Raw genomic sequence first — 26,725 nt, 5'->3', positions numbered from 1 at the left:
GCAATTGCCTTTTTTTGACAGAGTATTTTCAAACTCAATAAAGTTCTTAAGTGGCCTGTGCTGTCTTAAGAATATGTCAGCACTCTGGTAGCAAAGAGCAGTTGAAAAACAGTGTCGATAAAAAGGTAGTGGGTTTTCTTAATGGTTTCCATCGCTGCTTCACTAGCCATGTCTTTGATCAGGTGGTAGAGAGTGGAGTGGAATTCTGTGCCCTCAGCTATATTCTTGGAGAAGACATCGCTGTCTTCTGTGATTTCGAGTCTCTGAGCTCTCTGGCCACTGAACATAAAAAGGACCCAGTCCTCTGGCACATCTTCCTCGACCAGGTGTTCACAGGCCTGCAACAGGAGATGTAGAGTAAGTTTTGCACATTTACTGTTAAGTATAATATTGAGCTTTAAGATGGCTTTAAGAAAGCTTTAAGAGCTTTATTTAATATTTAAGCTTTAAGAAGATAAAGCTAGCGCCTGCCACTGCGTGAGGCTCTCTGCAGAAGCATGCATGGCCTCTGGGACACCAAGTGCCTCGGGAACAAAGTGCCAGGTAAGGCACCGCGAGTTTAGCCTCAGTGCGAAGAGAGGGAGAAGGCAAGTGGACCTTTGAGTTTTGGGAGAAGGAGAGGGAGGACTCTGAGTTGTGAAGAGGAGAGGAGGAGGACGATGAGAAGGAGAAGGTAAGTGTATTCTTTCTTTGTCTTTCTAACTCTTGTCTTCTAACCTTAAATCAACATTGAAATTTAGCTTAGCTTTAGCTTAGCTTTACCTAAGCTTTACCTAAGTTAGCACCTAATCTAACCAGAGGGAGGGAGTTTAAGGTCCAGCAAGTTGGGGCACAGGAGCTAGGTGAGGGCAATAAAAATACATACATGAGTGAGAACATAGGTCTACTCTGAGCAGGAGCAGAGTCCTACTTGTGAGTAAGGGCCCAAGGTACAGGCACTTGGAAAAGTAAATAAAACAGAGGAGGATAAAGTAGAAAGCAAGTTTTTCTACTTTGTTTAAATTAACCCTATACTTAACCCAAGTTAAACTTAATCCAAGTTAGAACATAATCTAAAGGTTCAGTAAACTGGGACACAGGATCTAGGTGAGAGCAATAAGTAAATAAATAATTTAAATAAAGGTACACACTTAATAAAAGCAGGAGGTATAATTTAGATAGGAAGCTAGAGCCCAAACTAAACAAAGAAGAGGGTAATAGGGGGAGAAAGTACACTTGCCGTTTATTTTATAAACGGCAAAACAGGATTTAAACCTTTAGTGTGTAAGTTCTGCCAAGCCCAAAAAACTCTTAAACAAGTGCAGTTAAAATTCAAATAAAAAGCAGCTTGAGGTTAAAAAACAGTCCAGCCTAAGAGAACTGAATTAGGAGGGTAAGAACCTAGGAAGGGCCAGCCAGCCAGGGCAATTTAGCTTAGCATAGTCATAAATTTAGCAAATTAGCATAGTCATCGTCCTTTAGGAGGTGATAAGAGCCCCATTAGGCAAATCCAAGCAACCCCATTCAGGAGCCTACAGAGTAGATTAGGCCCATCAGCAGCTTTTTCTCTTCCTAATCTTTTGTAATCTCACCTGGGAAGATCAGCCCCCTTTCAATCAGCAAGGAGGGAGGGAGGAGGAGCTAGCTAGTGGCATAAAGCTAGCGCCTGCCACCGCTTGAGCCCTCTGCAGAAGCGCGCGTGGCCTCTGGGACAACAAGTGCCTCGGGAACAAAGTGCCAGGTAAGGCACCCCCAGTTTAGCCTCCGTGCAAGTTCAGCAGCAGGGTGAGGAGGCCAGGGCCCCAGACACTGTCCTTCTCTTCCCTTGAGAAGAGGACAGCAAACCAGTGAAGGGTTTTTAAATACCCCTAAACAAACAAACTATGCAGTCAGACACCCAGCAGCAGGGTGGGGGCTATCCAGTGTTTTGCATCGAGTGCCTCATGTATGACTATATGCCTCTGGGGCATGTCATGGATGTGTCCTCTGTGCAAGGAGCTCCAGGCACTTGGGGAACGCGTCCGCTCCCTTGAAGCCTTGGTGGCCGACCTGGAGAAGCAGAGGCATGCATACTGTGGAAGCCCCAACACACACGGGGCTGCCCTGTCCCTATTTTGAGACTACTTGGGCCAATGGCAATAATTTGGGCAAGACCACCAGCTTTGACAACTGTAGTAACTGCTTGGGGAGCTGCCATGTGATCATAATAGAAGTGAGCAAAAAACCTCAAGTGGGCTGGCTTACTATAAAATCCATGAGGTGGAAAGCAAGAGTCAGCATGCCAGCTTGCACATAGCAAGTCTTGCAAAAAATTTTTAAAAAAACCTTACATGAGGATAAATCAGGAGGTAGGAGCAACATCTATATTCACTTTTTGATAGAGGCAATGCAGCTGTTTTACAGGGCTAAATTCACTGTGACAGTCTTCTCATTACGGTTAGATCAAAAGGAACCCATAGGCTTGGTTCTTCTCTGCTGCTTGCAGCATAGTATTTCATAGCTTTATTGGTGCTAACCACAATTGTCCTCCTAATCAGTTTGCATATGATGTCTGAACACCACTGATTAAAGCTAGTACTGTGTATTGTTAAACTATGGTTAATGCCAATGCAGGCATAATGCTATAGCAGTGGTAGAGCGAACCATGGAAGGGAGCATAGTTTTTCTTGCTCAAGGATTGGGAACATTGTAAACAGCAGGTTTATGTTTGCAAGTGCTAGAAGAAAGATTCTGACACAATCAAGTTGTACCTTGAAGACCGTTTGATCCTCTTCACATTGTGCATTCCACTTGCTCCAGCCAAAAGCAAAAGCAGATGCAACCAGTGCCATTTGCTGGTAAGCTGTGATTTCTGCTAGCAGGGTCTGTAACAGATGACAAAACAAAAGGGGCAGTGAATAAATCTTATTTATCCTGCCTTTCTCCCACACCAAAGTGGACTCAAGGTGACCAACAATGTAAAAACATGAAACCAATCCAATTCATATATAATAATCAACACACACCTAGGCTCCCAACTATTAAAATATATCATATAAACCCAATTCTTGTATAGATAGAGATGATAAAAATGCAGCCAAGGAACACTGACCGAATAATACACAACCGAATAATAGTTGTAACTTCATCCTGATAAAAGCAAAACGGGCTTTTACTACTTACTTGTACTGCTGGGGGGGGGGTGTGACGGCACTGCAAGCAGATCCAAAGGAAAGGAGGAAGGGGCAGAATTGCAGGCTTATTCTGTAGATTTACTCAGATGTAGGTACAATGGCTTTCAGTGAGGCTTAGCCCTAAGTTACATAAAGGACTGCAGCCTTAGATGGACTGAAAGTGCTTTAAGTATCACAGGGCAAGAATAAAAACAAGAAAGTTTGGGAAAAGGCTAAGATTTTTTTATGTAAATGATCAGGATATCTGCCCTCCTGCTTTTCAGGCCTCTAAATGCTTATAATGAGGACTTTCTTACATAGCAAACAAAAACACCAGAGCAGCAGCACATGCAATATTAAACTGGAAATTAAGAGCCCTGGGTTCAAGGATTTAGACAGCCTGAGCACAGAAGAAGGTCTTTGCCTGGGACTGAAAAGATGATGGATGCGGAGCTGGTGTTCCACAATCAGAAAGGCACTATCCTTAGACACCACCCGCTTCCTCGCTGACAGAAGGGGAAGCCAGAGTTGGACTGGGTCACTGGGAGAATGGATCACAAAGATCAGTGCTTATACCACTTCCCGTTCAAGGGAAGAGGTTAAAAGAGCCACTTGGTCCATTAAAAAGGGTCCTGTTGGAATGGGCCAAAGACCCAAATCCAGCACCATCCTTCTAGAGTGCAGAATCATTCTGTAACCCTGTTCTGCAGTAGCTCCCAAACTTCTACAGGGGAATTGGGAATCCTTTAGTTGTGGCAGAGACGGGGCAGCGCCAGAGCAATTGCTGCACTGCAATGACCAAGAGACATTTAAACTTACCTGGGGGGATAACACCAGCCATTGGGAGGGTATGTGGGGCTCATAGCCCCGCTGTAGCCTTCCCCGCTGCTGTAAACAGCGCAGATTGGCGATCAGAACTCTGCTGGTTTTCAATTGAAAACCAATGGTCAGCAACCCCCAGGTAAGTTTAAATGCCCAATGGTCCTGGTGGCACCATTGTAACTGTATTTTCCAGGCCACTCCTCTTAAGGGGGAATGGCCTTCTTCCAGTTTCCATAGTAAGTCACTACCCACCAGTTTGGGAACTGCTGCTGTACTGAACCGAGTTCTTGCAACCTGGGCCTTGGACAGCTCTCCGCTGCACCTGGTAGAGATGTACCCCTACCCCACCTAAGATCATGGATAGCAGTTGACCTTCTGCTTACTAAAGAAAAAGGGCCACATTAAACCAATGGAAAGGAGGAAGAGAGTTAGCTGGGATCTTACTTTTTTGTTCATACTGACATACTTTGGAGAGTATTCAGTTGGGAAGATGTTCATTCCGGCCTCCTTCAAAGCCATTGAAAGGGCCAGTGGAGTCATCCATCTTCCTCTTAGCTCAGGAAGGAGAACAGTGTCTTCCATTGTTGTGACTGAGACCAGTTTGCACAGGTCAACCTGTCTCCAAAGAACAGTACAAGGACTGGTTAGCTGGCAAACATCTGTATCGTTTCCTAAACATCTTGACATTTGAGTTATGTTGTCTGGTTTTAACTCGTAATTATACATGGCAAGCCACTTCAGTCAGCCAAATGCAAACTAGATGGCACATCAAGCATGTACTTTGCAGCATGTGCTTGCTTTCAAAATGTGAAATAGTAGCTGAAATGGGACAGCAGCAGGGAAAGGGGGGGGGGCTTTAACATGCCATGGTCCCAATGCAGGTCTTCCCCCCCCCCATTGCTTGAAGTCCCAATCCTAGTAGTTGTTGTCCTCACCCGCTCCACCCACAGTGTTTATGTGTCACAGAAAGAGAGAAATGGGGGAACAGGGACTGCAGGAGGTTGGAAAGGTTAAAGCTCCCTTCTGCATTAAGGTTCTCAGTTTGGCTGCTATTTGATATTTAAAAAATGACTGGCTTGAAGTCACGTGTGATTGACTTTGGGAGTATGAGAGAGGAAAGGTGACCTGCCCCCAAAGGAGCCTAGTCTCTGCAGTGTTTGTCCATCAACCAACAATTTGGGCAAGCCTGTTGATATTGTAGGCCAACCCAGGGTTGTGAGACGCAGAGAAGCAGCAGGTTCTTTTACGGACCTTTTTGGCTTTGCAACGCCTTGTTGAGGGGATGCCTTTCAGGTGGAAAGTTGATTCACATTAATTAAAATAAAAGGATCATCCAAGCTTTCATTTCTAGATATCCGCCTAGTGAAAGCATGTCTCACAACCAGGTGCTCTGAGAACAGTTTTACAAATGTCCGGGTGCTCTAGTTGCCCCTAAATAAAAACCACTATGCACTTAAGAGAAATGGTGGTCATCACTGAAAACTTGCAGGATGCAAACAGCAGGTTTAAAGTATATGTGACACCAAACTGTGAGGCAAAACTATCTCTGGTGTGTTTTGTGTCCCATATCTCTCCTGAATTAACAGCAATGTGAAATGAAAGATTTTGTCACTGCTTTGGAATGTATAGCCTCAGATGTGAAAGCAGCTAAGGGTGCATTTCCTTGGGAGTAAATGTAGACCTATAAGCCAGGACTTTAGTGGTGAAGAAACCTAAAGGGGAAGGAAACCACTGCAGAACACCCAGAATATAAATACTGGTAGCTCAGTATAGTTCTCAATTAATTGCATTACTTTTCAGGGAGCAGCTGTGTGAACATTCTTCCTTTTATATCTAAAAATAAAAGAGCTTGACATGGTTCTTTTGTTAATGAAAGAGCCTGGAAATCCTTATGGGGCCAGGCTATCTCAGACACCCCTGGTGGTTCTTGCCCTAAATAAGACCCATTGAATGGAGTGGGCCTTTCTTCCAAGTGAATAGATGTTGGATTGGACTATAGGACATGCTAGCATACCTTGATCTCAATCTGCACTTCAGCAAAGGTTGTGAGGATGCTGAAAAGGGCTTCATCAGTGCCTTTGGGCTGAAGTTCCCATGACTGATAGGGCATGTTGACATGGGCATCCTGTAGCAGCGTCACAGTATAAAACCTGTTCATCTTGAAAGAGATCTCCTTCTCTCTCATATTGTAGGCCACTTCCCCAATGTCATCTGTTCTCCAGCACTGGCCTTTGGTGTGGAGGAAAGGGGAACAACTTATTTTGGTTGGTGCTAAAGAGCGACAACAGTTATGTTAAATTTTTATCTCACCCTTTCTCTAAAGAGTTCGGACAGTGTACAGCAGGGTTGGCAACCTTTCTGGGCAAAGGGCCCAGATTTTTGGCAATGATGTTATCACATCATTAGTGAACTATGGGGTTGCCAAATTCCTGGAAGCAGCTGTGCAAACCTCCTGCCCAATTTGCCACGTGCCAGACAGGGAATAGCAGAGCTGCCTCCCCAAGGTTACTGTGCGGCACAAACTCTGCAACCCTGAACAAGTAGCTCTGCCATTCCCTGTCTGGCATGCTGCAAATTGGGCCAGGTGCCTGCAGGCTGTAGGTTGCTGACCCCTGCTGTAGATGGTTCCCCTTACTTTATCTACTTAAGGACAGGTTCTATCCTGTTCTATTTATCCTGAGAAAGAGTGGCCTTTCTCAACAGGAGCCATATGACCCTCTGGGGCACCCTGGCAAATTTGAATGTGGCCACAGACAGACAACTGAAACCTGTGAGAAGGGGAGCCCCAAGGATTTATGGGGGGCCCTGGTAACTGAATCAATTAAATACTCTGAGAAGAGCTCCTAAGGGGCTGTAGACAAAAATAAACAAAAAAAGGATTGAGAACGGCTATTCTAAAGCACAAAGGTTTCCAGGACATCTAACTATGACTTATAAATCAATACACTTTAAAAACAGTTGGATGGCCAAAAACATTAAGCCAATGGCATGCCAAAGTTCCACAAGATCTAACAAGCCTGGGCAAATAAACAGTTCTTCATGCAGCACTGAAAAAATAAGTCATGTTTTTAAACATCTGCTGCATGCGTCCAACATGCATTGCTCTTCTTTATTTTGCAAAAGGAATGGTGTAGAAGAGGGAGGCTGTGCATCATGCTCCTGGGAAGGGAAGGGGAGTGGGCTCCCAATTGCTCCTGCCTGCCTACTTGGTGTTTCCTAAGCACTGGATGGGTGGGGTGAGGCAATCTGGATCCACAGCAGCTTTTTCCTTCCCTTCTCTCTGGAGAGTAGCGCTGGTGGAAGAAGGAGACTACTCTGGCTGAGATCCTCTTCTACTCGCTCTCAGCAAGCTAGAAGAGGATCAGCATGCCCACCAGAGTGGCAAGCTGGAGAAGGAGGTAGACTGAGGGGTGGGAGCTTATTTTGCCACTCCCTGCCACTCCATGTGACCATTTCAGGATACTTCACGGTAATGTGCCCGGAGAGGTCTTTAATCTTAAGGGTGGAACACTAATTCAATGAAATCAACTCTCACTTTCAGTATCCCATCTAGCAATCAGAGGCTCCTCAAAATAGATCACACTGTCAAGAAGCTGGACAGTGAGTCCTACAGTCACGAGAGAAGGGTCCTCATTCTCTTCACACTCTGCTACGTAGGGAATGAACTCCAATCCTGTATCCAGCACCTTTGCAAGAAGAAGAAAGTAACGTTGGTTATTTTTGAAATAGGCACAACCCTGCATCTTGAAAGACAAGGGTCTGAAAATACAATTTGTTTTCCCCCAACAACCTATGAGCGAAGTGTCACTCCCAAGAAGTGATGTCACTAAACGTTGACTTTTACTCGTAACTTGGAATTGGGCGGCTTTGAGATTTTTTTTGCTGAAAAGCAGTATATAAATATTCTAACTAAAATAACAATTCTTGCCTCCAAAGTGCAGCAAGATTCTTCCCAAAATTCTTGCCCAGCTCAGACTTCAATCCAAGCGGAAGATGAATTGTAGGCCTCCCCAGCTTACCCTGCTTGCCACTCCAAAAGCAGTGAAATGCTCCCTTCTTTGTAACCTAGAGGGCTGCTATGCCCAGCGTGTAGCTCACAGTTGCAGCAGAATGTCAGATACCAGGGAGGGGAGGGAGAAAGAGAGATTTGTTTCCCTCCATTCCACTACTGACAAAGGAGCAGCAAGCCAGCTAAGCAGGTGCGGGAGAGAAAGGAAAGGGGAAAAAATTGAGTTGGAAGCTTACTCGGGCTGTTGTGATCCTGATTACATGTTCAAGGTATGACAAGGTCAAAATTAAACTTGGGGGGGGGAGCGTGGCAGAAATAGTTCAGTTTTCTGAACCCAGTTCTGTGTTTGACTAGAAGAGTACTCCATTGCTGCTTCTAAGTAGCCATGTTGGAACAGTAGCTGTGTACAAGTTGCACTGATTCACATAGTAACAGCTGCGGGCATTGGATCAAAGCTCAATACTGGGTAGCATCCACTGCCCATTTCCTGGTGCTGTTTAGGGCACTAGCACTGCAACTTGTACGAGGGTCAGGTTACCTAGTTGGGTCCTCTGACAGGAGTGGTCATTGCCTAACCTGTCTACCTTGATGCCATCCCTGCACAATTTTGATACAGCTCTCCATAACTCACCCCTCAAGGCCACATCCCTTGATCCAAAACACAGTCTTGTAATATACCTTAATTAGGAGCAACCAAAACATCAACAAGCTCTGAGAAGAGAGCTCTGAAGAACCTGCTCTCAAGTTTGTGTCATATTTATTGGTTCACAGACAGGTGTTACTAAACTATAATTTTTTTAGTTTTTCCAATGAACCAACATGACTATTATCTCTTGATACTGTTCAGCCAAACTTGGAATCTGCCTCCATTCTACTGTATTTGAGTTGATGGGATGTGATATGCAAGTTTTGTCTGTGCTGGCTGGTTCACATGATCTAATGGTAGGGAGCTAAACATGCATCTATGAAATGAAATGGTTGTATAACTACTTTAGAACAGGTTCAGCTCACATTTACTGCATGAAATTAAAGCTATCAGGTTGATTATTTAATAGATGCCTAAGCATCCTAGGTGTTCCACAAAGAGGGATGAGTAGTTTTTTACATATTTCTCTCCTTACATCAGAGGGCACATCTTCACCACAAATTCAAAATAGGTCCAACAACACTCTCTATTTCTAGAGAATCCTAGAGAACCACAATTCCAATGAGAGGAGAATTAGGGAGTTCAGAGACTCCTCAGCATCCCAACCAGCCTACAAGTCCCAGAACTCTCTGGAGAAAGCTGTGGTAAACATAAACAGATATAAAACCAACACAGGTTTTAAGTGTAGATGTGCCCAAATTGTTCAAAGCCCTACCAAACTTTAATGTGCCTGACAAGCTATTCTGAATCCAACACAAAGGCCTGTAATTGTGTACTTCTGTAATCTCATGTCATGTAGTATTTGAATGGATTCACAGAACACACAAACAAACCAGCCTCAATGTGGTTCTCAGTGTGGGGGAAATGTCTCTTTTTCTTTTTAATTCTACATATATCACGAAGTCATATATGTACAGTTATGTGGGATTGTGGGATATATGGAAACGTGCACAGTTGTGGGCATGATGGCATGTCAACATGCCGATAAAGGTTTCTTGTCTTGTCTTGATGACTGTTGGATTATTTTGTAAAAACACAAGGTTCTGATTATTTTGTAAAAACACAAGGTTCTGTTCCTCCAAGGATGTGTGGTGGGTGAGGAGGCAAGTGAGGGAGAGCTGCCGTGTCAGGCCCCCAAGCACCCACAACCCACGTACAAAGTACGTGGGTTGCGGGTGTTTGGGCACCTCACAAGGCAGCGGCACCTCTCAAAGGGTTCCGGTGGGGAGGCTCTGCCTCACCTGCCTCCGCACCCACCGCACATCCCTGTATTCTTCATGGTTGTTGAGAAGTGTGCAAATGTTTCATATTTGCTAACCGCTCAAAAACCAAGAGAAGTCTTTGTGGGGCTTGAAGTTATTATGAGATGGGACCTTTGTATGCCCCATCACTTTTCTTCCCCAAGGGATACACACCTACTCCCCTCAAATCTGCTTTCCCTTCCCCCTCCCTGCCCTGGTTCTTGAAAATTACTTCCACCATGGTCCACCCTTTGACGTGTTTCGCTTGAGGTGGGAGCTTCAGGGCATCAAAATGGTACACGCCACCCACTGGCATGAACTGGTGCAAATCGACCACATTTTTGTCTGGCTGCTCCTCCTCCTCTTCAATGATCCCCAGTGCTGAAGCCTGTGCAGAAGCTGAATATGAACAAAATGTGAGGAGTTACACTGCTCTTAACTCAGGCAGCTCACTATCACTCAGGGTGGAGGGCAGCTGTTCCCAGTTTAGAAAATGTAGTCACGGAAGGTTCCGGTTATTGATCATTGTCTGAAGTTAATAATATCAGACTAGCCATTTTACACTATACAGAGATACTGCTAACCATTCCCTGTTCAAATAAATCAGCTAGCCATTGTGCATGGTGTCTGACTATTACCGATCATGCCTAATTAAATATCCTTGGCTAGCTATTACACATGGAGCCAAGCTACTACCCATCACCCCCAATTCAACACATCCAGTTACTAATGAATTTGGGCCCAGGCTTCTTCCAGAGCAAGTCACCACACTGCTGCTTCCCCCTTTGCTTCAAAGAACCTCAATAACATTTAGAAGCATGCTACTTACATCAAGGATACTTAAATGTGAGCAGATATTCACCCCTGGTAACAGATTGTGGAGATTCATTGCAAAGGAGCATGCATTTATATTGCCAAATGAGCAACAAGTACTTTCTATACAAAATGAGATAACCCTAGCAGGGGTGTCCAAAATTTTAGGCAGGAGGGCCACATCAGCTCTCTGACACTGTGTCGGGGGTCAGGGGAAAAAAAGAATTTACATTGAAAATTTGAATAAATTTACATAAATTTTCATTAATATATTCATTTAAGATGAACTTATATGAATGAATGAAGGTCTTGCAATAGCTCAAGGCCTATAAAAGGCCTTGCACAAAGCAAGGCTGGCCTTTCCTTTGCTGCCGCTGCTGCATCACAGATGTGGAACAGCAAGCAGTGGAGGAAGCTCTCATCCCGCAGCTCATGTGAGAGGTCAAACAGTTGCCCTCATGCTGAGAGAAGTTGCATTGGGCCAGTGCGGGCGTCAACAAATCTCCGGAGGGCCAGAGGCTCATTGGAGACTGGGGGCTCCCTGAGGGCCGCATTGAGAGACCGCGAGGGCCATAAGTGGCCCCCGGGCCAGGGTTTGGGCACCCCAGCCCTAGAGGATACTGCCCCATGATAGCAACCTCTGCTGCAGGTGCACAAGGCTCTCACACCAGGCTCTGGGCATGGCAGCACATGTTTGTGCTACTTCCAACATGAAAGGCTCCTCTCCCAATGTGAAAGGAAAGCATGCAGTTAATTGCTATGGTGACAGAGGCAAAAGCTTTTGTGATGCCTGCTCCACTGACAGTTATTGTCATAGAGGCTACAAAACTCTCTTCAGTGCAATGGAATCATTCTGAATTAAGTGGTTGGTCTGTAATAGTCAACTGTACATCCAGCAACATTTACTGATCATTCTGATGCCTAAGTCATACCAGTGGGAAGTGACAAGTTGCCCTAGCAGGAGGATCTAGCCTTAGCCCAGTATTTGCATAGCAGTTGTTTTTCATGCACCCTCTCCTTCCCCTCTGTGTCACAACTACCATGCCATGAAAGGGACACACTGTTAGGGAGGGGAAGTGAAAGGGCAAGATTCCCTTCTTACCTCTTGTGTGGCCACAGAATTCAACTCACACAAGGTCATGTGTTGCTATCACATTGCTGTAATTAACAGGGGTGCTGAAACCCTCTATGGAAATCAAGGGGCGGGGGGGGGGGCTCCTATTCATCAAAATGGCCAGCCACACTTGTTACTCTGAAGGCCAGTATAAAAGATGCAAGAAAAGACTTTGTAATGCCCAACAGGGGTCCTGCCCCATGCAAGCAGGAGAGACTAGATCATGACTCAAGTTTTTTAAATAGATGCCATGTTTCAAGATGGTATAGAAAGATGGACTGAATACCTCCAGAAATAAATTGCAAGATTGAAGATTTCTTGTTAAAGGAGTCCCCTAAGGTTGAAAATCTCTTGCTAAAGGAGTCTCCTAAGGTTACCGATTCAACTACAGAGCTTCTTTCTAGGGAAAGGGGAGAGCTTGTGCGGCTCTAGACAAGAGAAACAAGCACAAAAAACAAAATCATGCATTAGCAGTAAATATGTTAGTAAAACAGACTTTTTTACTTCTACAGATGGAGCAAAATACCTTAACAGATCAGTCCAATTGGGCTATAGTACTGGTGAGACATGCATTCAACCAGCAACAACTGCCTTATGGCAGTTGTGAAAAACACTGACTGCAAACAGAGTCATGCGCAGCTGGACAGCTGGTGGGAAGGCTGGGTTTTCCCCCACACATTGAAGGGTCACCAGCCACCCACCACTCCAGGTAGGATGGCTGGGACAGGGGGAGGTGGGATGGGGCAGAAGAGAGCTTAACAAAGTGGCACAAAGAGAGTAGGACTGGGTGGCAACGGGACAGGGGAAGGTTAAGTTGGGTCCAGGAAGGGGGCAGATTTGGCAGCAGCTGCCAAATCCTAGCACCCTTCCCAAACCCAGTCTCCCTGCGTTGGTTCATGTGGATTCATGCAAGAGAATTCGCTAGTGCAGATTCAGTAGATCCCTTCTGTGCTACAGAACCTTATCCCTAGGTAAGGGAATGAACATTCCCTTATCCAGAGGAGACCTCTGCAACAGCCACCTCCTGCAGGATGAAGTGGTAGCCATTTTGGTGTTGCTATATCGGCAGGGGAGGGGGAAGAATAGGATTGAGCTGGTAGTCACGCATGGGAAACTCCTTCCAAAGAGTTCAACAGAAGGGCTAAGTCTTATCAGGGGACTGATTTATTGTATTTTTCCACTCTTCCTGCAAGCTCAGGGTACCACACATGGCCCTCCTTCCACCTTCCTCTTTTATCCTCACAATAACCCTGTGATGTACCGTATTTTTTGCTCCATAAGACGCACCTGACCATAAGACGCACCTCGTTTTTAGAGGAGGAAAACAGGGAAAAAATATATTTCAGATTGGAGGGGGGTGGGGAATCAAATGAAATCAAGTGTTCTCCTCTCAGGAGAAGCCAGATGCCCCTTGGAACAGTTTCCACCCTTGGACTATGTGACCACTGCGAAGAAGCAGAAAGTGTCCCGCTTCTCACTGGCCAGAGAGCAGGGTGTACTTGAAAATGCACGTCCAGTGTCGTGAGTTGGAGCTCGGGCAGCAGCACAGGAAGCCAAGGCAGCAGCAGCGGAAGCAGCTCCTCCTCTCCCTCCCTGTCTCCCTGCCAGCGCTACTGATTGTCCTGCGGAAAGTTTACAGCGGAGAGAGAGACGAGCGCGCTAAATGCCCCTCGGAAGCTCGGCCAGGGGGGGGCAAGAGGTAAAAGGGGGCGGCGTTTCCTTTAAAAGCCGCCCGCCCCATCGTGCCTCCCAGCAGCAGCAGCCGCAGCAGCTCGCCATCTCCTGGTTCCCACACAGGCCGCCTGTGATTGGCGCGCAAGCCTCAAGCCCCCGGGGTCGTGACATTAGCAGCAGCGAGCAACAAAAAGCACAGGGGGAGGCAGCGCAGCCACTGCACCTCCAGCCCATTCGCAGCTCAGGGCGCACTGCGGCGCGCGCAGACGCGGACCGGCCAAGCAGCAGCAGCAGCAGCAGGCGGTGTGTGTTGCAGCAGAAGAACTCGCTGCTCGCCCGGCGCCTCCTCGCAGCTGCCGCCAGGGAAGGGGAAAGCGCTCCGCTCAGCGCTGCTGGCGGGAGCTGGCCCAGAGTATTCGCTCCATGAGACACGCACACTTTTCCCCCCACTTTTTTGGGGGGGAAAAGTGCGTCTTATGGAGCGAAAAATATGGTAAGTAAGGCTGAGAGACATTGTATTTATTTATTTCAGTCTAACCTGCTATTCAGACTAGATTGGCTCCCAAAGCAGTATACAATCAAAATGCACACAAAAAAGGCACAATCAGCACCCATTTCCACCCTATTAGATTGACAATGTCTCCAGTTACACTGACACAGCATTTGACTTCCAGGGAATATATTCCCAGACCTATTCAAGGTATTGTCACTGACTGAAGGGACTCTCCAGTTTCAGGAAGGGTTATTTTTTCCTGGGTCTACACTCATGAATCAGGGTTTGAACCTAGGACCTTTTGAATGCAAAGCATACCCTCTACCACTGAGCACATCAGTGCTGCCCTGTACTCCACTGATATCTTACCCATGATCCATCTGTGGCTGGCTCAGCAGAGACTTCCAAAAGACCTTCTGGTTCCTTTTCATTTGTCTCCACACTTGTCACAGTTATCATTGGTTTGGTTTCTGAGATGTCCGGGTTTAGCAGCTCTTTGGGAAAAATCCGCAAGGGAGATACATGATCATAATGGGTGTGCAAGATTCGTACTGCAACATCACAGATGGCCAATGCTTTAGGGAGCTCAAACCCATTGATGGGTTCCCTCACTTCATCATAAAAGATCTGGCTTCTGAACCTGATTGGAAGGCCGTAAAAAAAGAATGACATCATAGGAAAGCAGTTAATTCTGATGGCATCAACGTAATCATCTAAATATTCTAACAACCAGGGCCGGTGAAAGACCTGAAGAAACATGCCAAATACTGCCCCCCTTACCCAGTGTTGTGCCAGCCTCTGCCATTTACTGGATTAGAAAAGGAAGAGGGGTATGAAAAGAAGTGTGGAGGAAAGAGGTAGGTTGGGACATCTGAGACTACTCTCCTTTCTTCCACAGCCCTGCTCTTCCTTTTACAATCCAGAAAGTGGAGGGAGAAAGAGGAGGAGAAGTGGAGAAAGGTGGGTGGATAGAGGCGGGTACCCCTGATGTGACCATTTCAGTCAGCCTCATGGATGACCTATACCCACCTCAAGAGATTTATCCCCCAGGGTGGGGGTGAGAGAATTCAGCAAGCTCACAAATTCAAGGCCTACTGCTATCGTTTCCTCAGGGACAATCTTGAGCCTGAAGAACCAATATCTGAATTACTGATCAGTGATATTCCTCCCCTCCCCGGCCCAGTATCTGCTGTGCTCTTAATGGTATCACAAGGGATCCAGCAGACTTCGTGCTCCCAGCCCTCTACTCTGTTGTGAGGTCCCTCCTGTTACCATTTTGTGTTCCTCAAACTCATCAGGAAGATAGCAGACGCAGTGACATTGTGGTCTTGCACTAGGGCCTCTGTTAGAGATCTTGGGCACCACCATAGCAATAGCCAGGGGAGCAGAGACCATAGGAAAATGTAGTTCCTGTGGTTCCCAAAATCCCTTTTAGGGGATCAAGGGCCATAGGAACAATGTTTCCCATTATTCCTTGCACTGGGAGCAGTCCAAGGGCAGAGTCAAAGGCTTAAAAGAAGTCCTACTAAGTTCAGCCACAGAGTTTACTGCTTAGGAGGTTGTTTCAAGTAAGTATCAAGTATCCTGCCTGGAAGATGGAAGATGCTGCACAGAATATGAGGCCAAGATTACCTGTCATGGTGCTGTCATCCAGCAGCCATGCAATCCTGCTCCATGCAATCCTGCTTTATGTTAAGGAAGGGATAGAATCCAGCAAAGTAGAGATTGAAGGTGGGTCCGACTCCACCGTAGAATCTCTGTGGGTTAAATTACCAGGCTTGAGCAGCGATGTAATACTGGGGGTGTGCTATCGTCCTCCAGACCAGAAATCTGATGGGGACCTTGAAATGAGGAAACAGATCAGGGAGGTGACAAGGAAGGACAGGGTTGTAATCATGGGGGACTTCAATTATCCTCATATTGACTGGGTCAATTTGTGTTCTGGTCACGATAAGGAAACCGGATTTCTTGACGTGCTAAATGACTGTGGCTTAGATCAGCTAGTCACGGAGCCCACCAGAGGACAGGTGACTCTGGATTTAATTTTGTGCGGTACGCAGGACCTGGTTAGAGATGTAAACGTTACTGAGCCATTGGGGAACAGTGATCATGCTGCGATCCGTTTTGACGTGCACGTTGGGGGAGGAATACCAGGCAAATCTCTAACAAAAACCCTTGACTTCCGACGGGCGGACTTCCCTCAAATGAGGAGGCTGGTTAGAAGGAGGCTGAAAGGGAGGGTAAAAAGAGTCCAGTCTCTCCAGAGTGCATGGAGGCTGCTTAAAACAACAGTAATAGAGGCCCAGCAGAGGTGTATACCGCAAAGAAAGAAGGGTTCCACTAAATCCAGGAGAGTGCCCGCATGGCTAACCAGCCAAGTTAGAGAGGCTGTGAAGGGCAAGGAAGCTTCCTTCCGTAAATGGAAGTCTTGCCCTAATGAAGAGAATAAAAAGGAACATAAACTGTGGCAAAAGAAATGTAAGAAGGTGATAGGGGAGGCCAAGCGAGACTATGAGGAACGCATGGCCAGCAACATTAAGGGGAATAATAAAAGCTTCTTCAAATATGTTAGAAGCAGGAAACCCGCCAGAGAAGCGGTTGGCCCTCTGGATGGTGAGGGAGGGAAAGGGGAGATAAAAGGAGACTTAGAGATGGCAGAGAAATTAAATGAGTTCTTTGCATCTGTCTTCACGGCAGAAGACCTCGGGCAGATACCGCTGCCCGAACGGCCCCTCCTGACCGAGGAGTTAAGTCAGATAGAGGTTAAAAGAGAAGATGTTTCAGACCTCATTGATAAATTAAAGATCAATAAGTCACCGGGCCCTGATGGCATACACCCAAGGGTTATTAAGGAATTGAAGAATGAAGTTGCAGATCTCTTGACTAAGGTATGCAACTTGTCCCTCAAAACGGCCATGGTGCCAGAAGATTGGAGGATAGCAAATGTCACGCCTATTTTTAAAAAGGGAAAGAGGGGGGACCCGGGAAACTATAGGCCGGTCAGCCTAACATCTATACCGGGTAAGATGGTGGAATGCCTCATCAAAGATAGGATCTCAAAACACATAGACGAACAGGCCTTGCTGAGGGAGAGTCAGCATGGCTTCTGTAAGGGTAAGTCTTGCCTCACAAACCTTATAGAATTCTTTGAAAAGGTCAACAGGCATGTGGATGCGGGAGAACCCGTGGACATTATATATCTGGACTTTCAGAAGGCGTTTGACACGGTCCCTCACCAAAGGTTACTGAAAAAACTCCACAGTCAGGGAATTAGAGGACAGGTCCTCTCCTGGATTGAGAACTGGTTGGAGGCCAGGAAGCAGAGAGTGGGTGTCAATGGGCAATTTTCACAATGGAGAGAGGTGAAAAGCGGTGTGCCCCAAGGATCTGTCCTGGGACCGGTGCTTTTCAACCTCTTCATAAATGACCTGGAGACAGGGTTGAGCAGTGAAGTGGCTAAGTTTGCAGATGACACCAAACTTTTCCGAGTGGTAAAGACCAGAAGTGATTGTGAGGAGCTCCAGAAGGATCTCTCCAGACTGGCAGAATGGGCAGCAAAATGGCAGATGCGCTTCAATGTCAGTAAGTGTAAAGTCATGCACATTGGGGCAAAAAATCAAAACTTTAGATATAGGCTGATGGGTTCTGAGCTGTCTGTGACAGATCAGGAGAGAGATCTTGGGGTGGTGGTGGACAGGTCGATGAAAGTGTCGACCCAATGTGCGGCAGCAGTGAAGAAGGCCAATTCTATGCTTGGGATCATTAGGAAGGGTATTGAGAACAAAACGGTTAGTATTATAATGCCGTTGTACAAATCTATGGTAAGGCCACACCTGGAGTATTGTGTCCAGTTCTGGTCGCCGCATCTCAAAAAAGACATAGTGGAAATGGAAAAGGTGCAAAAGAGAGCGACTAAGATGATTACGGGGCTGGGGCACCTTCCTTATGAGGAAAGGCTACGGCGTTTGGGCCTCTTCAGCCTAGAAAAGAGACGCTTGAGGGGGGACATGATTGAGACATACAAAATTATGCAGGGGATGGACAGAGTGGATAGGGAGATGCTCTTTACACTCTCACATAATACCAGAACAAGGGGACATCCACTAAAATTGAGTGTTGGGCGGGTTAGGACAGACAAAAGAAAATATTTCTTTACTCAGCGTGTGGTCGGTCTGTGGAACTCCTTGCCACAGGATGTGGTGCTGGCGTCTAGCCTAGACGCCTTTAAAAGGGGATTGGACGAGTTTCTGGAGGAAAAATCCATTATGGGGTACAAGCCATGATGTGTATGCGCAACCTCCTGATTTTAGGAATGGGTTAAGTCAGAATGCCAGATGTAGGGGAGAGCACCAGGATGAGGTCTCTTGTTATCTGGTGTGCTCCCTGGGGCATTTGGTGGGCTGCTGTGAGATACAGGAAGCTGGACTAGATGGGCCTATGGCCTGATCCAGTGGGGCTGTTCTTATTCCATTTTATGAAAGTTACGGACCATGTTGCGGGAGCACCCATGTAACACAGTTAACTCCTGAACAGGCCCTGCAGCGGCTATTTTATCTAAGCAGTACCTTGGATTCTTCTTGAGATTTGCCCAAATACACAACGTTACACCCGTCTCTTTAATGACGACCTCCATGTTTCCACTTTCGGATTCTGCGTAACTACTAGCCTGCTGCAAAGATCATGGAAATAAAGAAGTTGACACGTCAAGTTGAGTAAAGGGAGCACAGGTCGCCATGAGAGGAACGAGAGCCTGTTCTTATTTCTGTGCCCTCAACATTCCATAGACTTCTGGAAGTTGCAGGGAAGGTGGGGGAGACTCAGCATGGAGGGTCCATCTTCATTGGCAGCCCTGACGGTCACATGTACTGGGTTTAGTACCCTGGGTTTAGTTCTGGTTTGGACACTACCTTTAACAATCGAGTTGGAGCTGGTTCTGACACTTTGAAGTGGCTTACAGCTCAGTCCTATCAGCATTTAAAAGTTTAAACAGTGTAACAGAGCTGCCTGCTAGTTGACTACCAGCTTCAGACATTGGGTGCAATCCTATCCTGCGCTGGAACAGGCAAGCCAAGCCCAGGTAAACCGCCTTGAATAAAGTCTTGAATAAAGACCAAGAATTTACCAAGACCTGTAAATAATAAAAAAAAAGATGCTTGCGCTGTATCCAGTGCAGGATAGGGGCCCAAAGTGGCTCAGCCAGAGGTAAGCGGAAACTTTTCCCCTTACCTCTGGGTAAGGCACCCTGGCCCCAATGGGTCTCCTTGGATTTACACCACCTCCTGAGGTGGCACAAGTCCGAGGGGGTGGAGCAGTTTCAAGCAGCTCCGAACTCCCTGCGAATGAAGGTTGGGATCCAGCATAACTGCCGGGTCCCAGCCCCCCCACCAGCTCCCCCCCACCCACCCCACCCCACCCCACCCCACCACCTGCCCTCCCCCCTCCCCAGAATGCCTCCCTTCTGCCTCCTCCCCACCCACCTCAGAGTCTTGTGTCAGCTGAGCTCAGCCAACGCAAGACTTGGCATGGAGGCTTTTGCCAGCCTCCGCAGGTCAGCACGCCTCTGCGTGCCAGCCTTGCTGACTCACAAGGAGGAGCATGTTTGCAACCCTCCTGGGCCAGAGCAGGAGACTTGCGCCAGCCCAAGGTCGCCTCAGGATTTTGCGCCCATTGTGTCACACTGTAGCACTGTGGGAAGAAATGACTGACATGTTTTTTATGGCTACTGTTTCATCTCACAATGTCTCAGACAGATGCAGTTTGTATCAAGACCACGGCATGCAATGGGGAGTGTTTAACTTCTCACTTTTCCCCAACCCATCCTGTGGTTTTTTCAACCTTGAAGCACCTTTTCCTACAATGGGATTACAGCATGAAAGAAAACTTTCAGACACCTCCTAAGTCTGTACTGCGGTCCCAGTCGCACACAGCTGTTGCTGATGGATAAAGCCTTTAACTAGATGACACATGTTTGATATGACCCTAAACAAATCACTTTTAAAATGACGAACACAAATGAAATAAAAACAAAGATCCTTCCACAGCCTTCCAATCCCCACCTGTTTACCTTCAGCAATTGTTCTGTTGCCTGGTTGTATTTCTGATGAAGAAGAGCCTGAAGCTGCAGAATGGTTTCTTGGTACCGAAGCACATCGCTTGAAGTTAGCTCAGTGTAAGGCGAGTCCATTAGAATAAACTTTAACTTCTGGATTAACTGGAAGACATTGTGTTGACTATGTTAGTTGATGAAACCAAGTCTGAGAACTTCTGTGTTTTTCATGCTGTGTCAAAGAAGAGGAGACACTTTTGCTCTTTTCCTGATTTTACATGGAACAATGGTACTAAAACAGAATTATAAACCATCTACTACTGGGAGTAGATTCCAACTGCAATTAGAAACACTGTAAACTAAAATGATCCCCAAATCAGTTTACCCCAAACCCAATAAAAAGAATCAGATTCATTTGTTTGGTTGTGGTTGCCTCCTTCCCAGATCCCACTGGAGGTGTAGGCTCAATGATGGACCCAGAAACATGCCTCCTGAAGAACAGGGACATGAAGACCTGAATAACCAGACCAGGGAGGCTAAGCCTCCCTGGCTTAGGGGTCTCCCTGGCTTACAAGGGGTGTCCCTATTCCCTTCCCCACCTTCCACGCCCATAGTCACTAGTTTTACTTATCACTATTGAACACTATTCTGACTTCAGACATGTCTGGATCCACATTTGGTCATGTCACTGACATTGCATGGAAGTAAACAGCTGAGGAGCATGGGCAGACCCTGCATGTGCAGGGGTGCCTTGTCTTCCAAATGCCACCTGTTTGGCTGCATCTCACCTTGCTTTTCACATTCCCTGCAATTAAGCATTCCCTTTCACAACCAGTAAAGCACAAACCCCACAGACTACCATACAAAGACATACAAAGGGGTTAGGGCGCAATCCTAACCCCTTATGTCAGTGCTTTCCAGTGCCAATGGGACATGTGCTGCATCCTGCAGTTGGGTGTCACTCACTGAGGCCTCCACAAAGTAAGGGAATGTTTGTTCCCTTACCTCAGAGCTGCACTGCCCTTATGTCAGTGCTGGAAAGCACTGACATAAGGGGTTAGGATTGCGCCCTTACTTTCTTAGTGGTGTTTCCCACTCAGAGAGAAGATGTTCCTGTGCCAGGAATTGTGTGGAAACTTTTAGAACACGTATTTTTTTTAACAGCCTGCTTCATGACATTCTTCATAAGAACTATCTGGCTCCACTGCTGAATAAAATGCAGGGTTGGGAGGATTTGATTAAGCTACAGTCTCTTCTTTCCATATTGGAAGCTGACTCTCTTGACAAGGTTGCTAACTTTGCCTCTGGGGTATTGGGGGAATAGAATTCTGGGTCTTCTGTTACTTTATGGTGAGTGGGAAGGTAATGGATGATTATGATTGTTTTACTTTATTGTTTTTGTTTGTTTTTTGTTTGTGGTTTTTTTAAAATTACATTTCCATTATCTATCTATGCCAATAAAGATCTTATGTATGTATGTATGTATGTATGACTTACTTTCAGCACACTGTTGCCCTTCTCGACTACAGTCTTGATGTCATTATTTTTATCTTCTTGCCACAAGCTCATGAAAGTATTGATTTCTTGGGGAATTGTTGGGTCTGGGCTTCCATCACAGGCTGTGTAATGTTCCCACTGGCAAGACACAAAGCATACACACTGAAGCACAAAAACAGAAAGGGAGATGGGGAGGCCTTTGAGCTAGACATAGATGAATGCAGCTCATGGTCTCCTGCAAAGCATCTTCTTGAACAGAGGTGGGCAAATCCCAGTCCGGGGGTCATTTGCAGCCCTTGGGGACCCACAGGGAGCCTCAAGTCTCCAATGATCCTCTGGCCTGTTGGAGACTGTTGGAGCCCGCGCTGGCCCATGACTACCAGTTGCGACCACCAGAGGTGAGCTGAGTTAGAGCAAGCCCTCCTAGTTCCCATGTGTTTTCTGCTTTTCCCTGGGCATTATTATAACCCCCCACCATTGCATCTGAACAACATGTCTCCATGTGTTTCTTGCTTGGTCTGCATGTTTTCACTGTGCAAGAGATGTGTGGCAAACAGTTCGTAGTTCTCATGTGGTTCTACACACCTGTATTATAGTTCTCATGTGTATTATAAACAAGTTCAGTAAAATCCATTCATTCATATAAGTTCCATCTTTAATGTATTCATTTATGTCAATTTATGTAAATTAATTCAAATTTGAAATGTAATTAATTCTTCTTTTCCCTGGCCCCCAACACAGCATCATAAAGAGATGATGTGGCCCTCTTGCCAAAATGTTTGCCCACACCTGTTCTTGACCATCACATGAGAGAACCATCCCAGGACTTGCAAGCAACAACCACTAACCCCCACCAAAAAAAAAACGTAAGTTCTCCAGCCTCTAAATCAGTTTGTGGATTCATTTTTTTCTTCTCAAGGAAGCCAAAGGCTCGCATATGTGTTCCATGGCTACAAACAGGTTTATCACCAAATGCTGAGTGATTTGAAAACCAAATGTACCTTAGCAGAAGCTCTGAGCCTCTCCTTCGATTGGGCTGCAACCAAGAAGCGTTCTTCAAGCTCTTGAAGTTCAGCCAGTTCACGCCCTCGGCGCTCTTGATCCTGCATGGAACATGAGCAGGTAACTAGATTTAAACTTAAACTGAACAAAAAAAAAAAAAAAGGAACAGTGACTTTTAAAAGACTGGGCCATGGACCCATGGCCATGGACCTTGCAAATCCATGAAGGGGCTGCTTCTGGTATCTGGAAGGGGCTGTGATTTGGTATCTTAACATTCCACCAAACCCTGGCACATGGTTTATCATCAGCCAGCCTGTGACTCCATCTGCAGTTCTGGAAGGAAGAGCTTAAGACAGAAGTTCCCAAAGTGAGACACCCTGGGGTATAGCAAGGAACTTGCCAAGCTGCCACAAGCACACACTATCCGGCGGGAAGACTACAGTGCAAGGCTCCAAACAGCGGCAGAAAGTTCAATGCAATGGGCAAAGCTGCAGCACACGAAAACTACATGATGGGGACAGCCCTCCTGCTCACCCTGACCCTCTTACTGCTATTTTGAGGCTTGTGACATCCTCCAAACCTGGAAGTAACACTGATGATGTCACTTCACGACACATTTTGCGTCATTGCCACTTCCTTCTGGGTTCTGAGGGTGTCACAAACCGGATAAGTTTGAGAAACACTAGCCTAAGACTTGGACTATGGAATCAACTATCAGGGACCAGAAGACTGCAGATCAGCAGAAGGGCTGCTTCTGTGTTTTGGCATCTAAAACCACCCACCAACCCATGAGTCTATCTGCAGTTCCTTCTGCCCCCTCCTTTTAGAGGGCAGAGCTTGGAAACTGAACTGTATCACCAACTGTCACCAACCAACTGGTCCCTGTTGCGTATATGCAATGTTGAGCAGAAATGGCTTGATGTTATTGTTCATTTTGTTAAATCGTTCCTCGATGAAGAATTTGGTGTAGTTTAAAACATATCGGGCCTTTTAGGGTCATCTTCTCCAGTACAGTTACTTTTGCATTGAGTTTGTGATGGGCTGATTTTCTGCTCCATCAGCCCAGAAAATTCTTCTTTCAGAAATTTTCTGGCAATAGCTAAAGGGCATCTAAAAGCTTGGAAGCCCTGAAGTACCCAAATTAATTTTGAGTTAAAAACTGTTTTGTTTTAATTTTCACTAAAGTTAAGCAAATAGAGAAGATATGTTCTTACAATGAATTGATTATGGCCAGTTATCAGAAGGTATCCGTTATCATATCATATCATGGCCAGTAATCAGAAGGCACTGATTTGGCACAGCACATGAATGGGATATGCCCTCCCTGCTTTTGCCAACCCTGAACATCCATGCAGGGACAGAATGTCCAAATACGGCTCCTGCACGTGATAAGTAATGCACATAAGCTAAAAATACCTGATTACCAGATTTTCCCCGAGGAATCAACATTGGGTTTCATGAGCATTGGCTGCATTTGGTCATTCTGTCCCCTCATGGACTTGCCGGGATTGACAAAGCCCAAGAGGCACACACCAGGTTGGTGAGGAGGGCATGCACACACTCACTACCCTCCTCTGCTCCAGGGAGAAGTATTGTCTGGTCCGGACCATTCAGAAACACAGCCCAAAACATTTGCAGTGTCAGTCTGGCACAGTGCATGTGAGTACTGACTTTAGCCTCCAGTTGTTCAGTCTTCTCTTTTTCAATTCTTTCCCTCTCTAGCCTCAAAGCTTCTTCCATCTCGGCTCGTAATCGGGCTTCCTCTGGAATTAGGAACATATCAACAAGACAACTAAATAACTGAGTTAAATCATGCAGGCAAACTGTATGAGCAATGACTTATTCGACATCATCATAATTTAATAACAACCAAACCCAACGGGGGTGGGTGAACAATGTTATCAGTACAGCAATACCTTGACTTTCATCCACTGGATTTTCATCGCTTTGCTCTTTCAGCCATTTTCAATTATAACCACATTTGAAATTTCATCCAAGTGCTTTCCTCTTTCATTCGACCTTCCACAATGTTTTTCGATGTTCTTATGTTTATCTTTCTTTTATTTCTGCTTATTTTGCTTTTGTATGCATTTGCATGTCTCATATAGTCATTTATGTTTTTCACCAGCCAAAATAAATCTGCAAGTTTGATAAGGCTATGCTTTGACATTCATCCATTTTTGAATTTCATCCTTGTTCCGGTCCCTAACCAGGTGAAAGTGCAAGGTATTGCTGTACAGGTTGAGCATCTCTTATCCAAAGTGCATGGAACCAGAAGTTTTTTGAATTTTTATGTATTTTTGAAATACTTGCATATACATAATGAGAAATCTTGGAGATGGGGCCCAAATGTTGTGATTCATTTATGTTTCATATACCCCTTTATTCACATAGCCTGAAGATAATGTTATAAAATATTTTTAATAATCGTGTGCATGAAACACAGTTTGTGATTTTATTTCATTAGGCAAAAAAGTTAAAAAAAAAAGTTCATGTTGGTGCACAAAGTTCCATAATTCAGAATATTTCTTATTCCGGATAAGGGGTACTCAACCTATTGGTTTTGGGGTCTTTAGGCCATAAAACCCAGAAATACAATCTGATTCATGTGCGTTATGGGTGTATGGCCAATCACCTGTTTACAATCTGAAATATCCTTGGTCCAGATTTTTGATGTATTTATTATTATTATTATTATTATTATTATTATTATTATTATTAATTTGATTTATACTCTGCCTTTCTCCGCAAAGGGCACCCAAGGTGGCTAACAATCAATACATTAAAATACAATATAAAATACAGATAAAAATATTATAAAAACAAGAAGAAGAAAAAAACAATATAAAATACAAAGCAGTCAGCAATAAAAATGCACAGTAAAAACATTGATTAATAAAAGCAGCCATTATAAGGTCTCAAACACTTTCCTAAATAAAAAGTCTTCAGTCCCTGCCAGAAAGTTAATAGCAAGGAGGCTGTCCTCAATTTAAAGGGAAAAGAGTTCCATAATGCAGGTGCCACCACTGAGAAGGTATTCACAGCAAAGTGGGTTTTGCTGGGTTAGGTGTCAGTGAGCAAGATCATTAAGCATTTGCCTATGAGGAAGGCCCCCCCCCAGCCTCCCCAGCTGCTTCTCCTCCTCTTCTCACCAACAGATACTGAGTTCATGAGCTGCTCCCTGCTCTGCTGCCTTTCCCAGTACAAGGTACTGTTGAGCAAGTGAGTCACCACTGCCCACTGCATACTGTCCCCCCTCCCCCGCTCTGCTCAGCCTGAGTTGGAATGCTTTGCAGTGGGCAGAAAGGGCTTGCATGCTCAGTACCTTTAGCAGCAGTGGGCCAACATGGTGACCTGTCTTTTTGTCTCAATAGGCTAGCAGCAGATTTGGAGAGAGAGACAATTTTGATCAGGGAATTGGAATGATGAAAAGGAATAGCCCTTCTCACCCTGCACTGCTTCCTCAATCAAAATAACAGTCTCCTGGGGCTGATGTGAAATGAAGAAAAAAACCTTGAAAGAGCTGGTTGCCAATCTCCCAAGGGACAAATAGCTTGGCTCTAAGATGATCACAGGACAGAGAGCATGAATTTGGCTTATTGGAGTAGGGACATGGGGTGAACCGCTCCCTACCTTCTTCTATCATTCTTCTCTCTTCTTCTTCTCTCTGCAGTCTCAACCGTTCAGCTTTGCTAAGCTTCTTTTTCCCGCCACTGCCGGCGGACTGAATGTGAGCAACACAGTAAAAAAAAAAAACAGATACAAATATTCCTTACACCTTTTTGGTCCTTAGCAAGCGTGGGACTCCAATCTCAGAATAACTTACATCAATGTAAGATAATAGTCAACATATTTTATCACTTTTTGGGTGTTCTTTTAAATCAAAGTTCCATCCTTGGTTTTAATTGTGCCAGCACTGATTTTTGCTAGCATAAAAGAGCTCTCACAGTCATCAACTATGTCTCATTTTAGCAAGAGGAGTTTTAAAACAAAAAAAAAAGTTGATGGTACATTTTAATTCAATCCACTTCTATTCCTCCTTTCAATGGAAATTATCAGGGTGATTCACAACCCACGAAAGCACAATATCCAGTAAAAACTTAAAAAGAACACTCAACTCACAAATTTTAGAACAGCAGGAGAATGACAGCAGTCTAAGAATCAGAGTTGGAAAGGACCTACAAGATCATTGACTCCAGTCCCCTGCCAATGCAGGTTCATCAAAACTCATCAGGTG

The 26,725-nt window shown here is 45.5% G+C and overlaps 1 protein-coding gene across 1 annotated transcript; it reads right to left on the bottom strand.

The window, feature by feature from the left end:
- Positions 1-65: 65 nt before the first annotated feature.
- Positions 66-24,243, bottom strand: DNAI7 (dynein axonemal intermediate chain 7). The gene is made up of 13 exons (XM_066633772.1): positions 24,160-24,243; positions 22,488-22,589; positions 21,487-21,624; positions 20,008-20,154; positions 18,509-18,612; positions 14,387-14,583; positions 13,703-13,852; positions 10,082-10,248; positions 7,489-7,639; positions 5,968-6,182; positions 4,398-4,568; positions 2,730-2,843; positions 66-338 (listed from the first exon to the last, which is right to left on the bottom strand). Exons 1-13 carry the CDS (start codon positions 24,226-24,228, stop codon positions 66-68), a joined length of 1,998 nt encoding a protein of 665 aa, XP_066489869.1. The 5' UTR covers positions 24,229-24,243.
- Positions 24,244-26,725: the final 2,482 nt, after the last annotated feature.

This window comes from Tiliqua scincoides, chromosome 7, assembly GCF_035046505.1.
Source record: "Tiliqua scincoides isolate rTilSci1 chromosome 7, rTilSci1.hap2, whole genome shotgun sequence".
NCBI lineage: Eukaryota > Metazoa > Chordata > Lepidosauria > Squamata > Scincidae > Tiliqua > Tiliqua scincoides.
This window is presented reverse-complemented; position numbering and strand designations above follow the sequence as displayed.